Here is a 20,804-nt window from a genome sequence, read left to right as displayed (position 1 = left end):
GAATCGACTTTCTATCTGACTCTGCTTAGGCAAGTAAAACACTTTTATATCTTCAAATTAAATTCTTAAGTACAGAAGTTCAGCTTATCTTGTAAATAGTTACTAAAGTAAGAATCACGAACCTTCCGACCTTCTGTAAACAACCGTCTCACTTTGAGTAACGTATCACTCCGCGCCAGCTGTTCCTAAATGGTGCGGCCATCATATGCTGCTCACTCGCAACCTTTAATTTTACGTAACATGGAAAAACGTATTCTTATTTTAACTGATAATCTACACATTGAAGTATACATTTTCTACAAGTGATTAAATACGTGTTCTTGTTCAAGAATGAACATATTTTTCTACGCCAAAAGTTCAATTTATCTGACACAGATCCCCTTCACCCCTCCTCTCTCAGTATGACAGCGCCAAAGTTATACAAGAGAGAGAGAGAGAGAGAGAGAGAGAGAGAGAGAGAGAGAGAGAGAGAGAGAGAGAGAGAGAGATAGAGATTTGTTTCAGTAATTCAAGCCTTCTGGTTATATTTCCACCAAATTATTGCCCATCATTGTTGACATTTGGAGTATTGTTTTATCCTTTGTGCAACAAATATACCGCCAGTTTTAGCAGAAGTTAAACAAAGATAAGCCGGGGAATAAAAAAAGATTGTATATCTTTCTCTCGGTTTCTCGTGCACTAGAAAACAATAAGACGATAATATGCACATTATTTATGCACGTCTCATGCAAGTAATGTATTTTCTTACCTAGATTCAGTACTTCCTTTTTTAACTTGAGGCATTTTCGGCGCTAGACATCATCCTGTCAGAGTACGGTCTGTTAAATGTGCTTGCCAAAAAGGAACTCAACGCGGCACAAGAGGCGATTTAACGTCGACTGCTAAAATTGTGGAGATCGTCATCAATCATCACTATCAACATCTTCCCCACAGTGGACAGGACGGCTCTTTGATTGAAAGAATACGAAAGCACCTCGCATTGTATTGCGCTTATCTCAAAATCGGTGTACTTGTTTATACGAGCAACAACGTGTTTTCTTCGCGGGACTCGTAACTTGACCGGTCGTTTTCCTTTCTTTCACCACACCGAAAACACAAAGACGCAGACACACAATTACACTTGGACACCAACTTCACTGCTTGCTCAGGATAGCACCGACACAACGTCATATAAACGTTAAGAGCAACCTGCTTCTTGCCACTTTTCAAACGGCTGTATTTCCGAAAGACTACTCTGAAAACACGGGAGACCTTCTTGCACGCATGGAAGTTGCCATGTTTAAAAATGGCGCTATTTTCTTGCTGTTCACGTGATCGATTGTAATTTATACAATAATCACGTATTATTATTATAAACAGAAACCTTTAATGAAAATATATTTTAAAATGTATAATCCAATGTAATTTACACGTTTTTCTTCCATTAGCGTACTTTCATAGAACGGACTACATGATGCGGAAGAAATCCGTTATTAGGCTGTTGCCAATCACAATACTTCTCACTAAGTCAAGTACAGAAACGGAAGTGGTATGTCGATTGTCGGCATATGATAGTGTGATTTCACATTGTCAGTGACGATCCTCCGGGGATGGGGTGGGATGCAGGAGTCGATCTATAATCCAGAGGTGTTCACCATCCGGATGGTGACATCCTCTCACCCCGGAATACTTTTGCGGGTGAAGGAGGGCAGGCCGTAGGGTGAGGGAGGTTGATTTAACTCACAACAAGAGAGAAGAAAAATGTGACAATATTTAAAAATTCACCCCCAAATATGCATTTTATTTTATATGTAGCGTACAATAAAATGTGACTGCCTCAAAATATTTCTGTATTCTACAGTCTTCTTTCCCCACTTTTATGCTTCTCTAAGTTGCCCTTTTAGTTTCCCTTGGTGTCTTTGCTGCATAATTATTAATTTAGTCAATAAAATCATATGTATTAGCTTACTTTCATTATCTATAATAATAAATCATAACACTTTCCAACATCAAATAAATTTAATGAAGAAACCTCGGTTTCAAAACGTAATTTATCTCAATGTGTCACATTCTTCTAGCAAGGTTTTTTTCAGTAAAATATGAGAGAAAATTAATCCTTTGGTACGGAACCATCTTACTTCTGGGGGATAAGATGTACATTTTGTATTTGATTTTTTTAATTTAGCGTTGCTTTTCTTCCACTTTTGGCTAATCCCGACGATGAGAATGAGTGATCCTTAGATGAAATTGATGAAGGGACGCTTGCAAATAACACACATGCCGGGATTCGAGCCAGGGAACTTCGGTGATGAGTCTGAAAATCGGCCACCAGGCAAGATGTGCATTTTTTTAACTTTTTTTTTTAAAACATACATTCAATAACTTTCAACAGGTCATCACTCAGTAATACGCTGCTTATTCCGCATCTGTTAACAAATGGAATGTTTTTACACCTTGTAGGCTATGTGGATTATTTTTTCCATAAGTTTGCAACACTGTTAGGGTACACATGCTTTTGTTTACAGAAGGTCTTAAGTTCTATGATTCTCACTTTAGTTTTCTCGTAGCTTGTAACATTGCTTTTGCGCCAACTTTCTCTCACATGTGGTGGAAGCAGCTGAAGCTTTACGATCATCCAATCGCTGAAGCCTGGCGGAGTAATACCTTTGCCCTTGTGTTTACAGTGCAGTCCCTTCTAAGCGCGGAAAAAGTATACACGATTTTTGGAAGCATTTACGTAGCATTTAGGCTAGCAAAAATGTTAAAGGAAATGATTTTATCTGAAGAGGGCCTAACAGATTTCTACATGGATATAGTTCAAAACATGGCCCCTTTGCCTTGAGTAATCAGGGTTGCTACGATTTTTTGATTATGAAATTCCCTGACATTTCCAGCTTTTCCAGTCCAAAAATAATTTTTTTCCAGACATGTTTATCATCATGATTTTTGCTTTTGAACCTTGCGTTTTTCAATTAAATATATAATCTGTTAATTATTATGAATATTCAATTCATAACTTTATTATTTTTAGCAAATTTCATCCTACACACAAGAACATGGGAAAATTTGAAGAGTAAAATGTAAAATTACAATCAGCACCAAATGTACTGGATGTAATCACATGCATCTATAGTGGAACCACAAGCAAAAAAAAAAACCTGTGCAGACCCGCGACTCCTGTGCACCTTACTCCCGCATGGAGAGAAGGGGTAGAGAGGAATATGCTTCCTTATGGCCTGAGTTGAAAGGAAGGAGGGAATGGTGCGCCAAGACTTTTTGCCGAAGGTTCTATTCTTGAGGTCACTCTACAGCCTTCAGGCTAAGGTAACAGAGGTACATTATTTCACCATAACATATCTCCACAATATAAAAACAGTACAAGTTCATAAACTGATGGAAAATGCTGCTTTTCTGGATACATTCATAAGTACACAGCATCTAGAGAAAATTTTGTTGCATATAGGAATTCTACAGGACTAAGATCTATAAAATAATAGATGATAACCTCATCTTCACCAAGCTTTCCGAGAATTATGATCATATTGTCATATTGGACTGCAAGTTTTACTTTCATGTTCTTTCTAATATCTATTATTATAATAGTGAAAATTTATTACATAAATTCGAAGGAACTATAATTTTGCACAAGACTTGAGAATCATAAGAACGAAAGAAACAAGTTTCCAAACTGAATCTGTTTTGGGAGTGGAATCACAAGAACTTTTTCTCTTGCAGACTCCAAAATGCACGTAAATTCCAGACGATCTGCAAAATTTCTGATATTTCCCTGACAAGTCAAATTCTCGGACATTTCCCAGTTTTCCAGACATGTTTTACCCTGGTATTTGATATACAGTTTCTACTGTAACTACCATTCATACTCAGTATATCAAACAGAACTATAGTTTGTCCACAACACATTTAAAATTTCTTGCTTCTGTTTTTCTCTGTTCAAAATCCTGCTTTTAGTGCATTACAACAGAAATGTTGATTTCTTCCACAAACACAGTAAACACTCACATTTCCAAGACTTATCCAGAAAAATAAATTCCTTGACTTTTCTAGGATTTCCAAACTGGTAGACAGCCTGAATGACCACCCTCTTGGTGGATCATGTTGGAAAATACCTTGGTAGTGTGAGAGAGAAACACTTACCTGAAGAGACTCCAGAGCTTCCTCCATCTGTTTCTCAGCTATTTTCTTCAGGTTGGTCAGTTCTTCAACTTGCTGGTTTAATAGCTCAACATCTTCTTGTAATCGACGGATTTCATGTTTGGCACCTTCAAATTCAACCTGAAAAACAAATAATCTCAATGGGCATTGAAACAAGCCGTTTCTGTGCATTACATAATGGTACGTTGCCTAAACAAGGAAATATGAACAGATTCAGGAAGTATGTCACACACGCTCATCTCATCCTCGGCATGAGTGATTCAGTCAAGGCCCTTCCTTTCCCTCTATGCTATCAAGGGCAAGGTTTCCGACAAGGTAACCTACAGGAAGTATGTAAACGAGGCCAGAACCTTGGCCGTGAATATTCTGGAATTAACCCTGGCAATAAAGTATCGAGATCTACTGACCATAAGGTTTCGCCATGGCCAGCAAGGCCAACTCTCTCCCCCAGAATGGACAGTCACAAAAATAGCCACAAGGTTGTGAGCTCTCTCAGCTGGATTGTAGATAGAGACAAGGTCAAAGCTAGAATAAATACTAATGGGAACAGGTCTCTTGAGTCCTGGTTCATTGAGACACTGAGGGGCACCTTGCGGCTCCTGTTTTAGAGGGTAAGCCTCAATTCCCTAATTATTGTCTCTTGGGTATTCTTACTATATCAGTATATAAAGATCAAGTCACATGTAGCCAGATAGCTACAGTTAGTTATAAGTAATACACTTGTTAACCCGAAAGTAGCGCTGAGAGATACAGATTTTTCACTGAATATCGATATTGAGTTCACACATTGATATCTAAAATAAACATTGACAACATCTACAATACTGTCATCTAAATCTTTCAATTTGATGTTTCAATTGAAGTTTTAAGCAATGGACACTATTTCTTAACCGCAATAAGTTATGTACAAGGTCATTTATGAGGGCAAGCTATTGTTGCACAGAAAGGCTAATTTGGACTGGCCTACTGTGCCTCCAGAACCCCTTGATTACAAGGGGATGACTGTAAAGTACAGTATCCATCATGGAGGTGAATTTGGAAGGTGAATAAACCAAAAAGAGTGATATTGATCTTTTATAGAACTTTCTGGTTACCAGCGAGTGCCCAAGTGTAGGGATGGTATCGAGATTCAATACGAGATGACATTCAATTCAATTCAATTCAAATTTTCTTTATTAAAGGGCGAGGTTCAGCCTGTGGCTGTTCTCCCACCTAACCCCGTTTGACATTTACCTAGTGTACATAAACAAAATCATAAAAAAGAGAAGAAAATACAATAAAAAATGGTTACAAGGAAAGAACAAAGATGAGATTAAAAAAAAAATCAAGACAACACGTAGAAAAGAAAGAGAGAAAAAAAACACATTCACGCACACACACACACACACACACACATTAAAACACACATACTAAACATTTCTGAGCTGGACATTCACGCACGGATGTTGAGATTGATGTACATGATTATGGTAGTTTTGTGAGATACGATAGAACAACGCATACGTAAATATTACAATATAGTTGTAGATTTGTCAAGCATTGGATTGGATTGGCGAGGCTCGTATGTAATCTAAACTGTATTGTGTAGTGTTACTCGTGGGAGCTTGAACAGAGATATTGTTCATCTAAGAGAAAATTCTTTAGGTTATTCTTAAATTTGTTAGGACTGGGGAGGGAGGTAATGGAGGGCGGAAGTTCATTCCATGTTTTTGCCGCTGAAAGTGTAAAAGACGATTTGAAAATTTCCAGTGAGTGTTTGAAGAGTTCAAAGTTTCGCTGTTCCTCTTGTTTTGTAGTTGTGTATTTCTCTTCTGGTTTTTAGTTTCTCGAATAAATTTTCGGGAATTTTTTTTATGCAAAAGATTCTGTATAAAGCAACAGAAATGAAGTCTGCGACGTCTGTTCATGTTTAGCATTTTGTTCTCGTTCAGGGTTGGAAGAATATGATCGAATTTTTTAATGCTATATACGAAGCGTCAACACGAATTTTGAACTTTTTGAATTTTGACCTTATTTCGAACAGACAAGTTTGCACCGTATACTATATCACAGTAGTCTAGAAGAGGGAGAATCAGTGTTTGCACAAGTTTCATTTTAGTATTTGTATTTAAGTATTCATTAAATTTATAGAGGGATCTTAGTGCTGCGTAGGCTTTCTTAGTTTGCTCTTGAACGTGAAGGTCCCAGTTCAAGTGTTCGTCTAACATAACTCCTAAATTCTTTATACTTTTTGAATGTGGAATTTCGGATGTCTCTATTTTGACGCGTGGATTATTCGGGTTCATCATTGCGAGGCTATTCTTGGAACCCATGACGGTGAAAACAGACTTTTGAGGATTTATTTTCAGACCATTTGCATTACACCAGGTATTTATGGCTGCCAAATCTTTGTTAAGTAATGCTATTGCATAATCTGGTGATTTTGGAGGAAATGGGATTTGAATTTGGGTGTCATCTGCATAAAAGTGTACGGTACTATGCTCTATGTTGGTTTCTAAATCTGCTGTGAAGATTGTATATAGGAGAGGAGCTAGAATTGATCCTTGCGGAACGCCAGTTTCTAGCGGAAGCGTGTTCGAGAGAGAGGGCGTGGCAGTTTTTAGGAACACGTTCTGTTGCCTGTTTGTCAAGTACGATCTGAACCATTTGAGTGCGGGGTGTGAAAAATTATAATATTTCAACTTGCTTAAGAGTAGGTCGAGATGAACCTTGTCAAAAGCCTTTGTCAGATCCAGTGAAACCAGAGCAACTGTCATACCCTTGTCCATTGAGCGAAATATATCATCCGTGACTTTTAGCAACGCCGTCGCCGTGCTGTGAGCAGGGCGGAAGCCCGATTGGCATTTCGGAAGGAGATTGAGGCTGTTCACATGATTTCTGACTTGATTGTAAACAATTTTTTCGGTGATCTTGGAAAGGGTGGGTAGTAGACTTATAGGACGAAGATCATTTAAGGACGATGTTACTTTTTTCTTAGGTAGAGGGATCACGTGCGCTGTTTTCCAGCTGATTTGATATTGTCCAGTCCGAAAGGAGAAATTTATTATATGTGTCAGGTGACTTAAGATAAACGGAAGTGATAGTTTGAGCATTTTTATTGTTATTCCATCATTGCCAGAGGCATTGGATCGTATATTATTTACTGCTTTAATTGTGTCATATTCACTGATTTCTTTAAGATGAAATTGTTTTGCACTTTCATTAAATTGTTTGGAGTTAAAAAAATTACTGGTTTTATTTAAGGCTGATTTCGAGCAGTCGGCCTCACGACAAATGTTTGAAAAATGTTCGTTTATTTTATCTACGTCTCGTATATCAGAGGGTATTTCATTATTAGTAGTTTTACTATACACTCCCCACGCCTTGAGTTTGCTCCACAGGTCTTTGTTGTTTTCATTAGATCGTAGGTGATGGTTAAAGAATGCTTTTTTCTCTTGTCGTTGCACCGTAGTTGTAAAGTTTCTTAGTTCCTTGTAATGTTCCCAGTTGTTGTTTGTCTTTTCGCGTTTATATTTTAATAAAGCTCTGTCGCGGAGTTTCATGAGTAATTTCGTGTTTTCGGATATCCACGGAACACTTTTATGCTTAACCGGTTTAGTGTGGAGAGGTGCATGTTTGTCAAAAAGGTGGATAATATTGGTAGATGTATACTGTACCTTATCTTCGATGTTGTCGTAGCTGTTAATTTGTGCCCAATCAATTTTTGCAGCATCATCATCAAATTTCTCCTTATTGAAATTTGAGAAATTACGGTATGTGACATAATGTTTTTCTCTTTTCGGTTTTTCAATGGCAAGGGTGACACTTACCATGCAGTGATCTGAGTTTCCGATAGGTACGGTTACATTTGATGAACGTACAATGGCAGGGTCATCTGTTATTACGACATCCAGGAGTGATTCGCTATTTTCCGTTATTCTAGTCGGTTTATTGATGATTTGCGTAAGGCCGACAGAATTAAGAATTGATCGAAAGTATTTTGTCTCCGGTTTGTGTGGCGAAAGAAAGTCTACGTTTGTATCTCCTAAAATAAGCAATTTGTCAACACGCGGGAAAACTTCAGAGATTGCGGTTTCTAAACGTGATAATTTTGTGTAGGATATATTGGGTGCTTTGTATATCCCGATTATTCCCAGGGTTGTGTTTCGAATCTTTATCGCTACGTTTATAATTTCAACTTCATCGTTATTTTCATAATTGGTGGATGTTGAAAGGACCTTGACATTTAAGAGACTTGGCAGTCCCTCAATCTCATCTCAAGTTGTAAATGAATGTTTCAGTCTCAAAGGCAAGTATCTGCCTAGTCTCAGATAACCTAGTACAAACAACATACACACATCACTGCACAAACTTTTTCCTAATAGCATTTTTCTGTTTGACATACTATTTCAACAATACAAGCGGTGACAGTATCCGAAAAGGGCAAAGAACAAAAAACCCTCAGTCAACTCGTCAGTTTCTGGCAGGCAACAAGAACTTTATAAATAACGTTTCACTAGAGAAAATACTTCCTTCCTTCTGCCTCCACACTCCTATTTCTGGCTACCCCACTAACTATGAGCACTCAAAAAACAAAAACTCTATTCTGAATATACTGTGCATGCAAGCAGATAAGCTTAAAATGGTCACTATGAATTCACTTTGTAATTTGTATACCGATTTGTTTTTCTTCACTTTTCTGCCATTTTGGCTAACCGCGAAGATGATGAATGGTGATATGGATGAAGGGACATGCAAGCATATGGACAACACAACACAGGCTCTACAGAGGATTGCAGTGGCTATTCACGATTAAAATTACCACCTGAGCGCTAGTGTCGCTTCCAATATGGCCGTTCTACGTAGGATATATCTTTGTTTACATTCAGTAGTAGTACGTAATAGCAGCGTGTTGTCGTGGCTGGTATGGAAGAAACGTTTAAATTACGCAATATTTTTATTGAGAATGCGATGTGAATTCCAGGAACTATAACGAAGGTGAAGCTATGCTGAGAACGAAGCATTTATTTATGATAGGCAAAAATAACACGGAGATGAAACTAATGTATACGCACTTGTTCTGCAAAGCAGTGTTGTTTCATCTGCCCCTCAGTTGTACCTGGGCCTCTTGGAAAAGATTTGAATACAAAGCAATTCACCTGTATTTGCAAAGCTTGTGCAGGAGAAAATGTAAACATACCCTTGCAGTTCTTCCCTCATAGAGGCAGGCTGGTTTAATAACAACACAAGATAATAATAATAGAATTCACAATTTCATCGAATTATCTTCACTGAAAAAGGACTTACTAAATGAAACAGCAACATTAGCATGTCGATTTTCTTTCTCTGGTTACCTTTATGATTACAAGATTAATTCTTAAATTATTTTCATCTTCGCACTTAATCGAATTGCACCTGCTCCAAATTTCATACATTATTTATAGTTTTCGACAAAAAAAGAAGTTTTATTGATAAAGAACAATTTAAAACTTTGCTTTCATGGTAATAGAATCATCTTTCGGGAAATAAAGTGAACAGACTATTGCATTCTTTGTAATTTCCTTTCAGCATTTCAATGATATCCCCCATGCCAATCTTCTGTCAATCAATTCTGTTTTCCTTGATTTATTTACAAATTTCATTTTGTTGATTCCTTGGGGTGGAAACACATGTAAACTTTTTACTTGTCCTAACCCACAAAATGATTTAGAGCAAAAAACTGAACAGTAGACGCTACTCTTTCTAACATATCCCATGCTTGGAACAACTTCTACACAACATAGTATCCTACATAGAGTAGTTCCAGAAAATCCCACCAGATGGCATATCGGATAAATTTAAACACGAATAGGTCCAGGTGCCAAAGGCTCTTTGGCCTGCAATATTGCAGTTTCCGGGGTGTACAACGTGGAAGTGAAGTTGACATTTGGGTTCTTCAACGAAGGTCACCCGTGTAGTTTGTATAAGCAAAATATATAACATATATAAATACTCGGGTAGATATCCATTTGCTTTAGCTGAAGAAACAGCATAGTAAAGTAAAAATGGTTAACAAATATTTCATGTTATACCAAAGCCACGATCTTGTCTCATGTTTACAGAAGCCTATCTATTTCTTGGTCTCTTGACTGGGCTTTTTCTCATCTTCATTTATGAACAGTAGTGAATACATAGCAGACGAATCTCACTACACAAAAATCCGTTGTTACAGTTATGCATTTACAAATTTTACTATGGTTTGAATCACTTTTAAATAAGTCACCACCATTTCCTCTTTTTTTTATTTCATTCACACCATTTTCCCACATGACAGGTTTCACCTGAAATATTAAGCAAAACTAGGACTGCCTCGGTAGTTCAGTTGGTAGAGCAATGGCATGGTATGACAGAGATCCAGGTTTGAGTCCTAGTCGAGTCTGCATTTTTCACTGAAATTTCTATGTATAACATTCCTTCTTTTCACAAGACATGTGTCTAACACTACAACAGCATGAGGAGGTCAAAATAACCCCTACCTTCACTGTTTCTTTACCAACTATCCAGTTTTTCTTATTTTTTACTCGAAACTTTGTGACTTTTCATAATTCTTGGTCTGTTTTAAAATGGTCTATTGAAATCTACAAAATGTAATTTTTTCTGTGAAATTTCATGTTACACCCCTAGGACAGTGGGAGGAGTCAATTTGACTCCTGTAAAGTTTCATTTATACTTGCTGCAATATCAGCATCAGGTTGCGGTTCCTGTCTTGAGGATGTTCCCACTTGTCACAGTTTACATGTACGTCATCATTTAGGCAGTGTTCTTGGACTGGGAAGGACATCTCCGAACATGTCCAGTCAAGAAGCAGTCATGGAATATTAGGTTGTTGATTATTATAAATTGTAATGAAAATGTATTACAAACCACATAAACTGTTTGATTATAATACAAAAACACAAAAAAAATCTAAAGTTTCCATTACAAAATAATTAGGAATTTTTAAATGCATTTCTTATGAGGAGTCAAAACACTGTTCTAGGGGTATCAGATTCTTCCCCGTTTTGCAATAATTAAAAATTTGTTCAAAATACTGATCAATATTGGTGTGTAAATATTCTTCTGCAATTATATGCATCAAACTACCAAGAAATTTGCTTTAGAATATTCAAGAATTGCATCAGAATATGAAAATAGATGTTATGTAATTGCAAAATATAGTTTTTCATGCAAAATTGGTACAAAATAAAAAGAAAGTTTGAATTTGCTAATTTCCAGGATAATTAGACTCTGCGAAAGAGTCACGCAACATTTTTGCAGATTCAGTGAAAACCAAAATGCCGGAAAAGTATCGGCTGATATCGGCAGATGAATTCCAACCGATACTTTCATATACCAATACCACTGGTATTGGCAGATTCCGATACATCAGCATCGCTATCGATTCAGCGCTAGATGAAACATTACGTGAACAAGAAGTTTGTGAAATGCCACTTTTTGTAAAAACAAGGAATGTGCTGTTATATTCAAGCTGTAAGTTATCATATAGCATGCAAAAAATAATTACCTGTGAAGATCGGAGAACAGACACTTGCTTCTGAAGGCTAATATTTTCCTCTTCCAACTCAGAGTAATCTGAGAGCAGTCGTGTCTCTCTAAACTTCACTTCCCGCAATTCAGATCTCATGTTTTTTCTCTCCAATTCAGCCTCTTCTTTATCCTTGCCCATGTCTGAATTCTCCTGGTTCATCCTATCCCTTTCATTAACAACACGTTCCAGTTCTTGGCGGAGCTGAAAAGACAAATCAACTTCATGAGAAAATTTCAAGAACTGACATGAAAATATAAATATGTAATAAAAACAATAAAAGGCACAAATGTAGAAAACCTTCAAAATTACTATGATAAAGTGCATACATTTCTAAAAACAGCAATCTTTCACCCCTTCCCCCTGTCTCTCTCTTTCTCTATCTCTCCCTTTTTCTTTCCCTCATTCGGATATACTGGGTGTTTCATAAATAATAGACGGGTTACAAAAATTTATTGCAACTAAACTACTAAACTTATGTTAATGAAACCACTCCAGAATGATCATGGAATGAAAACAGTTTGTGTGTGTATGTTTTGTTAAGCTGGGAGTTCATATCCCTGCCACTAGGTGACACTCAAATCACCAACATCATTCAGTGTTTGGTCCCAAAGATCACCGGACCTTACACCATGTGAATTATTTTTGTGGGGTTTCATCAAAGATGCCACGTGGTATCGAAACAGGCCATGTCGATGCAAGTGTGGCAAGAACTAGACTATCATGTCCATGTGTGTCACGTCACCCGTGGTGCACACATTGAACATTTGTAGGTGTACAAAAAACTGAGTTCCCCGTTCATTCTGGACCAATTTCATTAAGTTCAATACTTTACTTGCAATAAATTTTTGCAACCACTCAATTATTTATGAAACACCCGGTATTTTAAGCCTTACGATTATAAAACACAATTTGAATGAGAAATAATCTTCCAAAAATTGCAATATTTTTTCAGGTACGTTACTTCTGGGGGGTGGAGGGGGCATTCTAAGATAACTGTAATTGCTACAGTCTGCTACAGTCGGTGTAGCCAGTTTTAAGGAAGAAAATGAAGCTGAAGAAATAAGGGGCCAAGGATAGGCGAGGAGTTTTGCACAAATGCAATCCTTTTTCCCCATTAAATATAAAATGCAGATAATCTCAGTATAACAAACTTGGATCACCATAGTCAGTGGTATATTTTCAAAGTTTGACCTCCTTTACAGCAACAATTCTTATTTATTGTGTATACATATATATTGTATATTAATTAGATATAATAGGAAATTAGAATGAAACTTCAATGCAGGCATGCCAGTAAAACAAAAACAGAAGTTTGACAATTTCTACATACACACACACACATAGCATAGCATGTCCCAAAAATGAATATCGGGGTTTCAAGGAGTTGGTATATTGCAACAGACGAAGGTGAACGTTTATATCGTACATGTACAATAAGAATGGCTGTAGAAGTTTGCTACCCTAGGTGCTTATCACTTCTTTCCCATCAGCCACAGTGGCGTAGGTGTATTACAAGATGGCAAATCCCGTGTAGAAGTCCTTTTGTGTCATTGAATTTGCAAGGTGTGGTTCTTTGTTCTTCTTGTTGGGCTATGTGAAAGATAAAGTGTACCACCGCTACCTGCTGCCTTGCCAGACTTGAAAAACAGGATTGTTGCAGCTGTTCAATCTATCACTCCAGACATGCTGACCAGTGTTTAGGAAGAATTAGACTGCTAGATGGATGTGTGCCATGTCCCATATAAGCTTTGTCCTTGTACCACACATATAAGCTTTGCCCTTGTACTACACATATAAGCTTTGCCCTTGTACTACACATATAAGGGAAATTAAACGACTATGAAACACCGATAATCATCTTGGGACACACTGTATACATATATGCAAAAAGTTGGTTTACTGGTGGTAAAAATCAATAAAATCGAGGTCCCCACTGTATATATGGGCTAGCCATGTGAACAAGGTTACAGTTAGTAGTCCAAATATGTACCAAATGTCTGCTAAAAGTTAAAAATAACTATTATGTTCTTCTCAATTAACTCTCAATAATTCTGAATTTCATTAATTCCTTATTTAACCCCTTAACCCTTATACAACCGTTTGTCCCCTATAGGGAACAACAGGTATTTACACTAACGACCGTTTGTCGTTTTGTTTGCGTGTAGTATCCGACTTTTGGGACATACTCTGACTCTGTTTGTGTTCGGATATACATGTTTTTCATTCTGCATGAGTCTTGAGGTATGTGATAAACAATCAGTACAGGTTTAATTTTATTTGGGTTATATTTGGGGAGGGACAGCCTCCTAAAATCTCATTCCATTTTTTCTTTTCATTTTATTATCGTTATTTTCTCAGTTCTGGGATTTGTAATGTTACTTTTACCAAAAGAATGAACGCACTAAATTAATCTTTCCGCACATTTATGTGGTGACATCGCTGCATGGGGGAATGCCAATTTTCAAATTTCATAAAAAAAAAAGTTTTCCTTCTTCTCCTCCTACCCGATAATGGAAAATCTGGTTTTTATGTCATAAGCTTATAGCCACATCTGTACTGAACAAAACGAGATATAATTTCTAATTCCAGCATTCTTAGTTGCAGAGATATAAAATTTTATATAAAAGCATGCGGAAATTTAAAATTCCCGCTGAAAATGCCTTGGTCGTTTGTGCGTTTACCAGGAAAACACGCTCGGTCGTCTAAGGGATAAGTGTAGAATTTGTTTAACAAGTCGCTGCTGGAAAATGTAGGTTTTTCGTCAAATTCAGTATACACCCTCCGCATTGTGCTGCTGTAGTGCAGAAGGTGTGTATATATACGATTTGTGTTTGTTTCAACTATATTTGATTTACTGTGGTATATATATAGTCACACAGTAGTTTGGTGAGATAGTTCTAGTTGTAGTAGAAACAAAAAATAGTAGCAAGAGAGGAAAAAAAGACAAAAAGAAAGAAAAATTAGTTTTGTATTTTTCCTCTCTTGCTACTATTTTTTGTTTCTACTACAACTAGAACTATCTCACCAAACTACTGTGTGATTATATATACACCACAGTAAATCGAATATAGTTGAAACAAGCATAAGGCGTATATATATAAACAGCAGCACAATGCGGAGGGCATATATATAAGCCCTCCGCACTTAAGGGGTTAATTTAATTTATAAAATATTTTCACAATGAAAATATAGTGCTTTTTACAAAATAATCATAATAACTTGAAAGTCTACTTTCAAGGAAGTGAATATTTACAAGGTAACCGAAAAAGTTCTTGCCAATCTAGATCAGTGATAAACAAAGAGCAATACAGTGGACCCTTACGTTTCGAAGTAATCTCCATCAGCATCCAACACCTTTTGCCAATGTTCCTGCAGCTGCACAATACCCTGGTGATAAAACTTGACAAGTTTGGATGCAAAGAAGTCCGTGAGTGCATTCTGCAGGTCTCCCTCACTTGCGAAGGATCTCTAACGGAGGTGGTTGTCGAGGGAATGAAACAGGTGGTAATCTGTTGATGCATGGTCTGGTGAATATCGTGGATGGCACAGTGTCTCCCAGCCAAGTTGCTGAATGGTCTCCCGGGTCGTCTTTGCCACATGTGGCTTGGCATTGTCGTTCAGGAACAGAACACCCTTGCGATTCACCAATGACGGCTCCTTCTGCCGCAATCCACGGTGCACCCTATGCAACTGCTGAGAGTAGAGGTCAGCATGACCAGGTGGAAGGAGCTCGTAATGCACCACTTGCCTTTCGTGGGTGCGGAGGTGGTCTTGAGGTGTGAGGAACAGGGTCACGTGGCGACAACCAATGTCTGGTACGCTTGGAAGTGTCATAGAGGACCCACTTTTCGTCACCAGTGAGCAAGCGATCAAATATGGGTATGTTCAGGTGCCGAGTGAGCAAGAACAAACAGGATGTCACCCGTTGTTCGTTGTTGGCTGCCGACAATCTGTGGGGTACCCACTTGCTTAACTTGTATGACTTCCCGATCCCATGCAGGTCTGCACTTGCACTGACTGTTTCAGCGGAAACATGGAACCTTTCTGCAAGTTCATCACACGTTACACCACTGTCCTCCTCGATGGCTGCTTTCAGGGTCTCGTCATCCAACACATATGGTCGTCCACTGTGAGGTTCATCCGAAAGGGTCACATCTCCCGAACGGAATTTCTGGAACCAATGCCTGCCTGGCAGTGCATTCGTTCACGGCTTTCTCCCAAATGCCTGGCAAATGCGGCAACTTGATGCGCCAGCTGACAGGCCCACTTTAAAGTCATACAACAAACACACGCGAACAAGCTGCTTCGATACCTCCATTTCTCTTCGACACTGGACGAGCTATGACTGCTGTGTGTGCGCAACGTGTCTGTATTACTGACAGTCGATGGTCACACTAACTCCCGATCGCTTGGCAGGCACGTGTGTCATTTCGTTTCCTCTCTCTGAGCGCATGATTAATGGGCCGTCAAAAACTGTAAGAACTTTTTTGGTTACCTTGTAGTAAGGACATATTCCACATATTTCATCACTTACCTGTTTAACCTCATTTTCAAGATTCAAGATTTGCGAGTTCAATGAAGTTTCTCGAGCTGCTGATTCGGAAAGTAAGGATTCTTCTTGTTCAATTCCTGTCTTGGTTGTTACTTTATGACTGGTCTGGAATTTGGCCAATGCCTGAAATAAAATTGCAATTATTTATAAACATATAAGCATATGATACAAACACACACAAAATTAACATGTATAATCACGGACATTTCTGGCTTCAAAGGATCACATGCATTGCTGCAACCCCAGAAATGTTCATGACTGCACACAGTAGTGTTGTAAATTAGCTGCTGCAAATCAAAAATTGCTGCAGCTTTCAGATTTGTGCATATCTCATTCTATGAGATGCAATTATTATGTTTATAAACCTTGGATATTTTACATTTTATCATGCAATACTTACATATTGTCTGTTGCAGCAAACTTGAGCACTATGTAGACTTGTCAGCATTTGGAAGCTGCAGAACAAAGGTCATACTGACAAGACTGCTGTGACATAATTTTGAACACTTGCAACTGCTTAGGCCTGAATATGAACAATTTGGTTGGTTTCGACTTTTATAAGAGCTGAAAGCATGGGAGGACAAGATACATTAGAGGTGTTCAGGCTCAAATCGGAGAGAAATATTTGAGAACTGTCTGCATCCAGTTCGGAGCCCACAGTTTGAATTTCGCGTTGTCAAGTGGATTGCCCATCCCTTGCATGTGTAACAGCTTCATAAAAATACTCAAAGTTGTCATAAATGTTTTGATACCTGATGAGAAGAAATGGACATACAAACACATACTCAGATGGTTCTGGCACACAATGTTAATGCAAGGAAACAGAGGAGTCGAGTGGTAAAAAAGTTCTGATTAAAATGACAGCCTTCAACAGTGGCAATGATTTAGGGTATAGTTGCTCCCCATTTTTTTGCCTCCGCTCTATGCCTCTTAACGCTAAGCCTTGTCTACCAAGAGAAAGTAAACTTTCCTTGCAACCCCCCCCCCCCTTTCTTCCTAGTATTGGAACCAAATCGCCCCCAAAGGAATGCATGAATACGTGCCTGCTTTAAAACCACGTTTAGCAAAATTCGTGTATTTTTAAATTAAACAAATAAAACCTTTCTTGTTTTAAACAAATAATATGTTTAAAACAATGCCAAGAGTAAGGAATCTGTTAATCATCCAAGGAAGGACGGTGTTTCTAATTATTAGTAAAATTTGACTATCTTCTTAAAATATCAATTTATGTTAGTCTTAAATCTCGCAAGTAGGCTGTTCGAGAATGATCACAGTTTCTAAGTCCACTCAGTCAATGTGATAATTACTCTGTTTTTTTAAATACATTAATGTAACAAAATATGGATATGAGAACTATGTGCAGTACGTTAAGTGCGGAACAAAACTGTTTCATCCATACACTATTCAATTTTTAAAATGTTTAAAACATTTGTAAAACAATATGCATAGAAGCAGACACTGGGAGAAATCCACCCAATTGTGTGAGGTGTAAGAACTTTCCACCCAACTGTGTGAGGTGTAAGAACTTGAAGTCATAAGTACAACTGAGCACACGCATGCTCTTTAGCTTCATTACAAGTGGGAGGTCCGACCTCACATGTAAAAGCTTCTATCTCTTCCTTCAGATGAACTGATTTCTGGAAAGACATGTGTTTTGACAGTGACGCTGTTGTACAGATGGTTCCACTCTTTGGAGGCAGGCACAAGAAAAGGACATACAAAATTTAGTGCCACTCTACAACTAATACCTGAATAATGGTGGTGATTCAGTGGAAAAGTAGGTTAGCAGTCACTGTAACTAATACAATAAATGTTAATTACTTCCGATATTCTTGTTTTAATTTATGGCTAATCCGAACTTAATTTCTGGACACCCCTCATATAAAGTTCCAGCCTAATGATTCAATAAAGATATACAAAAAGTGAAAATTCAGTACAGCAGCCTGAGGAACATCGTTTACTGAGGAAAGTAATGTTCTTTTAGAATTTAATGATTAAAGCAAGGTATTAGTATATTAAAATATTTACCTATTTATTATTACTCTATTTCATAACCTTGGACATTAACTTCCCTCAGTGGTAGATTATTCACCTCTCTTATGTTGACAGGATGGTGAAAACTTGCAATGTGAGTAGCAGAAAACTGAAGATGTCAAATTTTTATAATGCCAACTGATACATCCGACAAAACTCGCACACATAAAAGGAGGCTGAACGTTTGTCCGATGAAATGTCGTAGCAAATCATAAAAAAAAACAGATCCACAAGGGTGCCACGCATTCATTTTTTGTTGGATGTTGCAGTGAGGCATTTTGTCGCAATTTTGTCTCATACATCAATGAAGCCTAATAATGTTTGTATGTTTGTACTTTAACATCCAAAAGAAGGGAACAAAATCAGGTTGCATAAAAACCTTAATTTTTGTTTCAATGTTACTTCAGAATGTCCAACAACGCCTGGCAGATTCACTGCATCGCATCTACAATTCAAAGTAGCATTTGTCGATAAAGACAAAATTCCCTGACATTTCCCAGACTTTTTCTGACCTCTCAAATTCCCTGACTTTTCCAGGTTGTCCAGGTCTGTGGCCACCCTGATGGGTGCAAGCCACAAAGAGGATTATACTGGCTGTGAATCCAGATGGCAGAATTTCTTGTAGTCTGCAGAAATACAGTCCAGGATGATTCACTATACAAAAAGAATTCACTGCTAAATTGTCATTTACTTTCTGAGAAAAATGTAATTTTTTAATTTAAAAAAAAAGAAGAAAAAAATGGCTCTCATGTAGTAAAGTGTCACTAAAAACGTATGTACTGTAAGCTAACATTGGTAGAGTTGTGGTTCATGCTTCAACTTACTCGTTAAGTGCATGCGAAGTCTACGCGTGGCTTTTCACTCCGAGTCAGTGTTGCCAACTTAGCTCTCTTGGAGCCAGATCTCGATCTTTCATGCACTAGTTTGCCTGTGAACTGGGGCACCTGCCCCCGTGCCTCTCTATGATACCATCACTACTTTCGGCCCACATAGACCAACTTTTGCCATGATTATACATGTTGCAAGTGACGTGATATTGTTATATTCGCTGCGTCGCCCCATCCCCTCTTATATCCCCAGCTACTTTTTTTTATAGCGCAGTGTTGACATGAAATTTGCATAATATTGTTATCAGGGAATCTTTTATTTTCGATTTCATATGACCATGAAATGAGTGATGCCGCCGTATCTAGATCGTGAAAACTAAGAATAAATTGTCATCAATTTAGAGTTAACGGTAATAGCAGTGCCCCACCCCTTTGACAACTAACATTACTCTAGGAAGCACTTCGTATCTAACTCCTTGAAAGTCAGTTTTAACTCCATTTAAGGTGAAATTTAGCTCTTTTATGTGCACCAGGTTTGGCAAACTGCCAGGAGGCAAGGAGAAATGCATTGGGCATAGAGGAGTATTTATTGATTTGTTATCTTGGGAATATCAAACTTCCGATGGAATAGAAAATGATACCAACGGGAATAGGGCAGTTTGAAGAAGTGATTTCCCAGCAGGAAAGTCAAAGAAACTCCCATTTGATTAGCCGTAACCTGATGTTGAAGTTCATTCCCCATAAGGAATACATGGGATTTCGAAAATTCTTATTAGTCATATTTTTTACAGGTCGTATCTAGCTTAATAATCAACTTTGAAAAATGCTTTGCCCATTCCGATGATATTCAAATAAATACATACATGGTGCGTAACTGTATCTCCTCGCCCTAAGGACAAAACATATACAAGGGGATATCAAAAACTAAATGAGTAATTTTTTACAGCCAAAATGAAATGTATTCACAAAAACTGAATTTTACATTTTGAAGGTTGAACATTACTCTACTTTTCCACAAACATCCACCGTGACCAATTTTTTGATGCCCATGGGGTAGGAATCGTTCGGTTGCACGCATAACCAATAATGCACGACTGTCACAACTTCCGTATTGCAGCTGAAGTGTTTGCCAGAAAGGTGTTACTACAGTGGGCCGAACAGGTGAAAGTCTGACGGGGCCAGGTCTGGAATGTATGCTTGAGAATTCCTCAATGCCAGGAATTGACTTCTTGCATCAATGATGCAGCCACACGGGGATGAGCATTGTCATGGAGAATGATGACCTCCTTCAGAGATTTTGATGGGGGTTTAGGGTGCTGAGCAGGTTGTAGACGATCCAGTGTGGCACAATATGCAGCAGCATTTAGTTGCTTCTTTTACCCCAAAATCAGCAAGAATGACACCCTGCCTGTCCCAGAAAATGGTAAGTGAAATCTTTCCTGCAGACGGGGTGGGGTGGTCCTGAATTTTTTGGGTGGGGGCACATTTGTGTGTTTCCATACCATACTCTGTTGCTTTCGTTCAGGGGTGTAATGAAAAACCTATGATTCGTCCCCTGTAACAATGTGGCCGAGGAATGCATTTGCAGCCCTATGGCACAGGAGCAAATGTTCACGACCATATCCCATTTGGTCCTCCATATGCTGTGTGTGAGCTCTCTGGGGACTCGTCTCGCTTAATACTTTGAAATACT

General features: G+C 38.1%; 1 protein-coding gene across 1 annotated transcript in view; it reads right to left on the bottom strand.

The window, feature by feature from the left end:
- BicD (Microtubule-associated protein Bicaudal D) overlaps positions 1-20,804 on the bottom strand; it is a 91,858-nt gene that overhangs the window by 60,732 nt on the left and 10,322 nt on the right. The window contains exons 2-4 of the mRNA XM_083131272.1: positions 16,233-16,373; positions 11,675-11,899; positions 4,135-4,272 (exon numbers count right to left, since the gene is read on the bottom strand). Coding sequence (XP_082987398.1) covers positions 4,135-4,272; positions 11,675-11,899; positions 16,233-16,373 — 504 coding nt within the window. The remainder of the gene's footprint in view (positions 1-4,134; positions 4,273-11,674; positions 11,900-16,232; positions 16,374-20,804) is intronic.

The sequence above is a fragment of the Lepisma saccharinum genome, chromosome 1, assembly GCF_977018435.1.
Source record: "Lepisma saccharinum chromosome 1, izLepSacc3.1, whole genome shotgun sequence".
Taxonomy (NCBI): domain Eukaryota; kingdom Metazoa; phylum Arthropoda; class Insecta; order Zygentoma; family Lepismatidae; genus Lepisma; species Lepisma saccharinum.
Note: the sequence above shows the minus strand (reverse complement) of the source record. Positions and strands in the feature narration are given on the sequence as shown.